General features: G+C 54.0%; 1 protein-coding gene across 1 annotated transcript; it reads right to left on the bottom strand.

Annotated features, from left to right (window-relative positions):
* Positions 1–6506: 6506 nt before the first annotated feature.
* Positions 6507–7439, bottom strand: LOC131569663 (olfactory receptor 14A16-like). Its single transcript, XM_058821910.1, has one exon. It carries the CDS (start codon positions 7437–7439, stop codon positions 6507–6509), a length of 933 nt encoding a protein of 310 aa, XP_058677893.1.
* Positions 7440–8920: the final 1481 nt, after the last annotated feature.

Here is an 8920-nt window from a genome sequence, read left to right as displayed (position 1 = left end):
GGCTTCATGGAACCAAGGACACAATTGTGGCTCTGTTGGGCTGCATAGTCCCAAGAGTCCAGTGTGAAGCAGCAGGGCTTTGTGGAACCAAGAGGCCATTGCTGCATTTCAGGGCCCCGTGGAGCCAAAGGGCCGCTGTGATCCTGCAGGGCACCGTGGATCCATGGAGAGCATTGTGGCATTGCAAGGCCTCATGGAATCATGGAGACCATTGTGACACTGTGGGGCCCCACAGAACCAAAGGGCCAATATGACCCTGCAGGGCCTCTTGGAAGCACGGGGCGACTGTGACACTGCAGAAGCAAGGAGGACATTGTGATATAGCAGAGCACCATGAAACCAAGGGAACATGGAACGGGTCTGGCTAGCTTGGCCACCCAGGGCCCACTTGACAGGCCCAGCTGGTCTTGGAATTCTGAGGGCTGCCTCTCATCAGCCCCTGGAGAACTGGGGCTCAGTGCTTTCCTTCCTATGGAAAAGAAACATTTGTCCTTCCAGGTGACCACAGCCAAAATTGATACTCCCCTCAAAAATTCCCTGTGTGCAAGGGTTCTCCCAGACAAAAGCTGCCAGGACAGAGAGCTGTGGCTGGCCTTGGCCTCTGGTGGTCACCTCTCATCTCAAGGAAACCCTGAGGAAAGTATTTGAACAGGTTTGACTACTGGAACATCAATGAGTTTCACGCTCTTAAAAACTCAGATGCTCTTCTGAACATGTGTCTTTTCTTTCTTATTGTGTATTATGTGTGAAGTATTATTTTCAGCTAAAACTATTATTCTTATTACTTTCCAAGAGTTATCTAAAACAAAACAGGTCATCTACATATGACTCCAGGTCACCTGTATAAGCAAACACAAGAAACAATCCAGCAGGAATTATTTGTCTCTGCTCCCATCTATCACATCTCTGGAGGTGGAGGTGCAGCCCCAGCATTTGGCAGGGCTCAGGGGCTCACAAGCTCAGCTCCCACCCAGAGAACTTGCAGACCCTGGGCTGCTCTTCTTGGCCCCTGCACGCTCAGCCAGGCTGAGATGGACACTGATGGTTTCTGGGCCAGCCTCTCTGAGCCCAGCCCAGCTCCCTGCAAGCTCTGCCAGCTGCCCTGAGCTCTGGGAAGCACCAAGGGCCTCTCCCCAGCCCAGCCCAGCCCAGCCAGCTCTGGCCCCACAGCTCTGCTCAGGCCAGGCTGCTCTGGGCACTGCCCCACGGCCTCAGCCCCTGGCAAGGGCACAGCAGCAGCTGCAGCTGCCACAGGACTCAGCCCCAGCCATGGGGGAACGTGCCTGGCCAAGGGAAAGGAGACTCCCTGGGTGTCCTGCTCTCCTCTGCAGGAGATGCTGAGGGCTCTGCAGCCCCTGCTGCCATCCCATCTGCCCAGGGCAGCACAAGAGCCGTGGCCTTGGTGCCCTCAAGAGCTGCTCCTGCTGCAGGCCCAGGGCCCATGCCAAAGATGGGGCAGCCACAAAGCTGTGCCCATTTCTGCTCATTGCTGCTCTGATTAGATGGTTCCTCAGAACCTTGGAGCTTGGTGATGAATTTTACTTTGCCAGAGGCCTCTTCTTTCTTGAGCTCTTCAGTTCAGGAATTGAGTGGCAAAGGCTCATAAACATTTGTTCAAAACACCAAAACAAGACAACCCCATGGGAATAATTCAAATCTTCAATTCTTCTGTGGTTAATTAGGCAGATTTCAGAAGTGTATTCAAAGTGAATATACCATATTGAAAACAATGCACAGAGAACTGTTTTGTCCTGTTTTCTTTTCTTCTTTATAGATTGATATCAGCAATCCCCAGTTGATATTGATCCCCAGCACCTCCTAATGCAGTCTGAGCAGATACGAAAATCAAGACCCTTCATGGCTGACAATCAATCACACTTTGTTCCTACCCCCACCCCACCATTTCCCTCATCCAAGCCCTGGCACTCAGAGCAGCTGAGGAATGGAGTCACATCCAGGGGTGTCCCCAGGGCTCAGGAATGGGGCCAGGTCAGTGAAATCTCTTTATTGCTGATCTGGACGAGGCCATCGAGGGCACCCTCAGTCAGTTCCCAGGTGAGTCCAAGCTGGGTGGGAGTGTGGCTATGCTGGAGGGCAGGAACCTCTGCAGAGGGATCTGGACCGGCTGGAGCCATCCATGGGCCCAGGACAGCTGGATGAGGTTCACCAAGGCCAAGGGCCGAGTCCTGTCCTGGGCTCACAACCACCCCAAATCTTTGTCTGTTGCCCTGCCCCTGATCCCCCAGCCTGTCCTGGTTCCTTCATCCCTGCATTGCCAGGGACTTTCTGTGACAAGGGAGCTCTGCTCTGGGCATGGAGGGAGGTGCAGGTGCCACCACTGGAGTGGGAACCAGAACTCAGCAGGTTTGTGTCCTTTGGGGGTCAGGAACTGGTGAGACTCAGAGGCACAGAAAGTTTCTCTTCATGGCCAACAGACCATAGTTGGAAAGGACACAATTTAATAAATCACGCTCTTCCCTGAGCTATGTGCAATGTCCAAGCAGTATCTGATGAGTGCACCTTCCACAGGTGATTTGCATACTAAAATTAATTTTAGACAAACATGGTTCTGTGATAGATATAAACACAATAAAGTTATTGTATCAGGATACTCATCTTGGAGTGGGAGCAAAACATCTCAAACAATTCCTGATTTGCAAAGCTGTCAGTGGTGAATGGAGAAGGGAGGTCAGGCTGCTCTTGGTGTTGAGGAAATGCTGAAACCAGCCTGACTCATTTCATCTCCTCATGCCCTGGCTGATCTCCCCTCTTTCCCCTTCCACCCATTGGCTTTTGTCTCCCACCAGGCCCCCAAAGAAGAAGAGCCTGGCTCTGTGTTCTCCATCCCCTCCTCGCTGGCACTGCCAGGCTGGGAGGAGGAGCCCCTCAGCCTTCCCTGCTCTGGGCTGGAAAAGCCCAGCTCCCTCAGTCTCTGCTCACAGCCCAAGGGCTTCAGCCCCACCTTGGAGGCCCTTCCCAGACCCTGCTCCAGCTGCCAGACATCTTTCTGTTGGAAAAGAAATGAAATTTAGCAAAATATTTAATTATAGTGAGTTGTGTTTGAACTGGTTTGTTAAAAAGTAGTTTTGTAGCCGTTGAAAGTGTGTGTTGGGTTTTGTGTGTTACCTAGCAGGTAGTCTTAGAGATTTAATAAATAATTAAACTAGTGCAAGAAGGTAAGAATGCTAAACTGTCTAGAGGCAGCATACAATGCTCTTAGAATAAGATAAGCAGAGGATTAATGATCTTATTTGTGAACCAAGGAATGTATCACAAGGGGTCTGTGACCAGGCAAGGGGAACGGGGAAACTGTTCCTTAGAGACTTTGTTGTGAATTGCATGTATAAGAGGGAAGCACCCATACGCGAATTCGGGGGCTCGGACTTTGGGACGTGAGTCCCCCAGTTCCCCGGGCCCTTAATAAAGCACCCACAAAACTTATCCGAGTTTTGTGTCATCTATCAATCAGGCAACATTTCCTGCCCTGGGCAACCCAAACCAGGCCACAGTGACCTGGACAATCCACGTCCTTGATGTCCTGGTCACACAGTCCTGGCCCCTTGTCCCCATGTCAGGCTCTGGGGTGGATCCTGTGGAACATCCTTTGGTGGAGGCTGTGGCTCCAGGTGGGCCGGGGGGATCCCGGGGGACAGGGACCCTGCTGGGCATGAACAGCATTGGACTTGTTGGGAGAAACTGTGAGGGGGAGCTGGGGCAGAGTGACCAACCCAGTGACCTGACACAGCCCTGCTGGGATGTCACACAGCCCCTCTGGGATGTCACAGCCTGCTCTAGGATGTCACGGCCTGCTCTGTGATGTCACAGCCCATTATCTAATGTCACACAGCTGGTCTCTGATGTCATACCAGAGTCTGTGATGTCATAATCTGCACTGTGATGTCACAGCTGGCTCTGTGATGTCACAGAGACAATCAATGATGTCATAGCTGCTCAATGATTTCACATAACCCACTCTGTGATGTCACAGCCAACTCTGTGACTTCATGCTACCAGATCATAAATTGTCTCCACCAGCTGAGCTGACACCTGGAGCTTGTTCTCCAAAAACCAGGCCTATGGAAACCACACAATGCCCATTGTGTGAGAAGGGAACTGGACGTTCAGCAGCCTCAGTGTCCTGCCAGCTCAGCCAGGCTCACTGGAATATTGGGGTCCACGACCACCAGGGACCACCAGAGAGGCCTCCAGGACAGAAGAGCACATGGATTAAAGGGAGGGGAACATGCTAAAGATTTTGGGGAAATGATTATCACATGCGTGAAAAAGAATAGAAAATCATCAAATTTGCAGATGACACCAAGCTCGGTGTGAGTGTAGATCTGCTGGAGGATAGGAGGGCTCTGCACAGGGCCCTGGACAGGCTGGATCCAGGGCCCAAATCCAACAAGGTGAGGTTTAAAAAGTGCAAGTGCCAGGTCCTGCACTTTGGCCACAACAACCCCTGCAGTGCTACAGGCTGAGCTGACACCTGGACAGAGTGGCTAGACAGCAGCCAGACAGAAAGGGACCTGCAGGGACTGATGGACAGCAGGTTGGATATGAGGCAGCAGTGTGCCCAGGTGGGCAAGAAGGCCAATGGCTCCTGGCCTGCATCAGAAATGATGTAGCCAGCAGGAGCAGGGCAGGGATTCTTCCCCTGCACTCAGCACTGGTTGGGCAGCACCTTGAGTGCTGTGTCCAGTTCTGGGCCCCCAATTTAGGAAGGACATGGAGGGGCCAGAGTGTGTCCAGAGAAGGGCAACAAGGCTGGGGAGGGGTCTGGAGCAAAAGAGCTTTGAGGAGCAGCTGAGGGAGCTGGGGTTGTTTATCCTGAAGGAGGCCCAGGGGAGACAAGGCGGTGTCAGGGCACAGGATGGACTTGATGATCTCCATGGCCTGTTCCACCCCTGCTGATTCTGGGATTCTCTGAAACCACCCTTGGAGCAGTTGCAGGATGAGCCCTGAGCCTCCTCTGCAGAAGCTCCAGCAGCCCAGGTCCCTCAGCTTCTCCTGCCAGCCCCAAAGCCCATCCTGTCAGTCCTGCAGAGCCTCTGCAGCTTCTCCTCATTGCCCAGAACAGGGAGCCCCAGAGGCAGACACAGCAGCCCAGATGTGCCCCCCTGGCCTGGGGTGCCTCTGGCAAGGGAGCAGCACCAGGCACTGCAGGAGCCTGCAGACAATTCCTGCAGCACTTGTAGGATTATCCTGCTCCCTAAGGGATGTTCCCATGGGGCCCAGTCAAGAACTGCAATGGGGAGTGGGGCCAGACAGGAAAGGGCAAACAGAAATGGGCTGTTTGCAGGGCAGGGAACAGGGCTGGGCAGCAGGAAGAAATTTATAGCAGGAAGAGGAAAGAAAGCAAAGGTGAAGCAAAGGAAATGCTGAGGGCAGTTTGGGGGTGGCTGCCAGGACGCCCTGGCTCTGAGCAACAGTGTCTGCAGTGGGACAGGAAACTCACAGCTGATGGGAACAAACTTTCTGGCTGACTGCAGAGGCCAGGACAAAGCTGAGTGGTTTCCCAGGTGTCCCCAAGCCCTTGCTGGCCCCAGGGGCTGATGGCATTTGTGCTCCCTCATGTTCATGTCCCCACACCAACAGCATGGGAGTGCTCCCCCTGCTCTGTGCAATGCAAACAGGGGCTGCTGAGCCAGTGCTGCCGTGTCTGTGCCTGCAAGGATGGGGCACCTGTGTGAGCTGGGGGAGAGGCCAGGGCTGCAGAGGGGGGACGTTGTTGGCAGCTCCATCAGGACGCTCTGGGACACTGCCCTGGGCTGTCCAGCGCACTGGGGATGGATCAGCCCCTGCTCTGCTGCTCATTCCCATCTCGTCCAGGACCCTTGCAGAGCCCCAACCATGCTGTTTTGCCCCCAGCCTGCCCACGACCAACCTGGGGCTGCTCACAGGGCTTTTCTGTGCTGAGCATTGGCCTGGCTGTGTTCTTGAGAGAGCCTGGGCAAGGAGCCTGGAGCCCCCAGGGCATGGCCTGAGGCGTCAGCGCTGCCCCAGCAGTGCCCATGGCCTGTCCCTGCTGCAGCCCCGGCACTGCCACCCCCAGGGCTGTGCCCAGCCCTGAGAGCACTCAGGCCCTACAGCAACACCAGGGCCACCAGGGCAGTGGGGCAGGGCCACGGCAGCAGCACTGGCAACACCAAGTGCTGCTGCTGTTGGGCACAGGTGCTGTGTCAGCACTGATCTGCCCCCAGCTCTACACACAGACATTGCTGCTGCAGCAGCAGAGAAGGCAACAAAAGGGCATCTCTGCAGAAAACTCTGCTGGGACATCTCTTAGTTAATTTTAAGCCACTGAGAGTGCAGTCCCTCATTGACACAGTCTGTGCCCACAGGGCAGGTGGAGATAAACTAAATTAATGATAGCAGAAAGAATGACATTTCTTAATGGACAAGATTAATAAAAGTATTGCAAAAGAAAAGAACCTCCAAAATGAAACCAACAAGAAGTATCAAAGATGACTTTTATTACAAGTTTGCAGAAATTAGCCAGCAGTTTAATGTTCCTGAAAGCATCCAGTTGTCAGTGTCCACACTGCAGCCTTGAGCTCCTGGTTCCTCAGGCCGTAGATGAGGGGGTTCAGGGCTGGAGGCACCACTGAGTACAGAACTGACAGGGCCACATCCAGGGATGGGGAAAACATGGAGGGGGGCTTCAGGTGAGCAAAGATAACAGTGCTGAGGAACAGAGAGACCACAGCCAGGTGAGGGAGGCAGGTGGAAAAGGCTTTGTGCCGTCCCTGCTCAGAGGGGATCCTCAGCACAGCCCTGAAGATCTGCACATAGGAGAAAACAATGAACATGAAACAACCAAATGCTAAACAGGAACTAATAGCAATGAGCCACAGTTCCCTAAGGTAGAATTTGGAGCAGGAGAGCTTGAGGATCTGGGGGATTTCACAGAAGAACTGGCCCAGGGCATTGCCATAACACAGTGGAAGGGAAAATGTATTGGCCGTGTGCATGAGAGCAGTGAGAAAGGCAATGGCCCAGGCAGCTGCTGCCATGTGGGCACAAGCTCTGCTGCCCAGGAGGGTCCCATAGTGCAGGGGTTTGCAGATGGACACGTAGCGGTCGTAGCACATGATAGTCAGGAAATAAAACTGTGACCCAAGGGAGAAGTAAATCAGAAAAAGTTGTGTGGCACATCCTGTGTAGGAGATGTTCCTGGTGTCCCAGAGGGAATTGTGCATGGCTTTGGGGACAGTGGTGCAGATGGAGCCCAGGTCACTGAGGGCCAGGTTGAGCAGGAAGAAGAACATGGGTGTGTGCAGGTGGTGGCCGCAGGCTACGGCGCTGATGATGAGGCCGTTTCCCAGGAGGGCAGCCAGGGAGATGCCCAGCAAGAGGCAGAAGTGCAGGAACTGCAGCTGTCGCGTGTCTGCCAATGCCAGCAGGAGGAAGTGCCTGATGGAGCTGCTGTTGGACATTTGTGCTGTCTTGGCAAGGGGACCTGTAGGAAAAGTAATCATGAAATATTTATGTTTGGAGACAACTTTAAATATCCCAGCACAGCCTGGGGACACTTTTCCCCCACTGCCTGCCCCTGGCTCTGCTGCTTGGAGCTGTCCCTGCCACCAGCAGCTTCCCCGTGCCCAGGGTTGGGCCCTGCCAGTGCTGCCAGACCCCATCCCAGCTCTGGGGGCTCATCTCTGCCCTGCAGACACCTCCCAGCTCAGGCACTGCCCTGAGGCAGCTCTAGGTCTGCAGGCTCTGATGGCAAAGTCGGAGCAACCCAGAGGAGGCTGGAAAAGCAACACTGATACTGCCTGTGAGGGGCCTGGTGCTGATTTCTGTCACTGCCGAGTTTAATCAGAACTGAGACAAAAGGTATTTATTTTCCTCAGCCTGAACTGAGAGATGAATATCTATGTGCAATTTCCCATCCAGGCAACCCAGAGCAGTAGATTCAAAAAGCAGGATTTTCCCTTTTATACAGCCCCTGACTATCTGTGCTCCCAGTATAATGTAATTGGAAATGTTCTGCAGTTAAATGTCATGCTGGAAGCGGTCCTTAAAAATGCAGCATCCTCACCACACAAGAACACTTCCAAGCCTTACCAGCAGTATCCATCCACCCAGATATTGTCCCCCAGCACTGGGAGCAGCTGCCAGGGCTGGCTGAGGAGAGCTGTCCCTGGCAGGCAGCAGAGTCCCTACCCCAGCACAGCACCCTGGGCTGCAGGACCCTGCTCTGCAGGACAGTCATGGGCACCCCAGGCTGCTCTGCACAAGAGACAATCAGAGAATGTACTCACAGGGTCTGTAGGCATTGGGATGTTCCAGCTTTAGGAGATGGCTCCAGGAGCTGCAGCTGCATTGTCCTGCAGCCAGAGGTTCCTGTGCCAAGGGCTGGCAGTGATTCTGCTCCAGGAACTTCTCAGCACCTTCCCAGCCCTGAATGATTGAAGCTCTCTGTGCTTCTGTGCTGTGCCCGGGCTGGCTGCAGGCAGTGTCCCAGCCCTGCTGGGCTGGCAGAAGAGCTGCTCATCAAGAGAAATGTGCTTTTGAAGCTTTGTTTGGTTACCAGGAGCTGTCTCTGTGCCTGCAGCCCAGCCCATCTCAGCAGCACAGACACAGCACAAGGACTTTAATGAGCCTCTGGGGCTTTGTGCTGAGGCCCTGAACATCAGTCCCTGAGAGGGAGCTGAAGAAACCTCTCCAGAACTCCAAGTCAGAATCCAACTCCAAAGTTTCTTGTACTTTTAATGGGTCCCACTGAGGGACACAACTGAGAAAGTGTCTCCAGGCCCCAGGCAGAGCAGAGAACTGCAGGCAGTGATGACAGGTGGGGACAAAGAGAAGACAAGTCTTGGTGCCCTGGGCCCCAGCAGGGTCTGTGCCACCAAGGGCTGTGAGGAGACACCTTGTCCTGAGGCCCTGGGGCCTCCTGGCACAGCCCCATCCAGGC

This window comes from Ammospiza caudacuta, chromosome 30, assembly GCF_027887145.1.
Source record: "Ammospiza caudacuta isolate bAmmCau1 chromosome 30, bAmmCau1.pri, whole genome shotgun sequence".
NCBI lineage: Eukaryota > Metazoa > Chordata > Aves > Passeriformes > Passerellidae > Ammospiza > Ammospiza caudacuta.
This window is presented reverse-complemented; position numbering and strand designations above follow the sequence as displayed.

Coding starts and splice junctions, on each gene's coding strand:
- LOC131569663 (XM_058821910.1), bottom strand. CDS start 7,439: ATGTCCAACAGCAGCTCCATCAGGCACTTCCTCCTGCTGGCATTGGCA.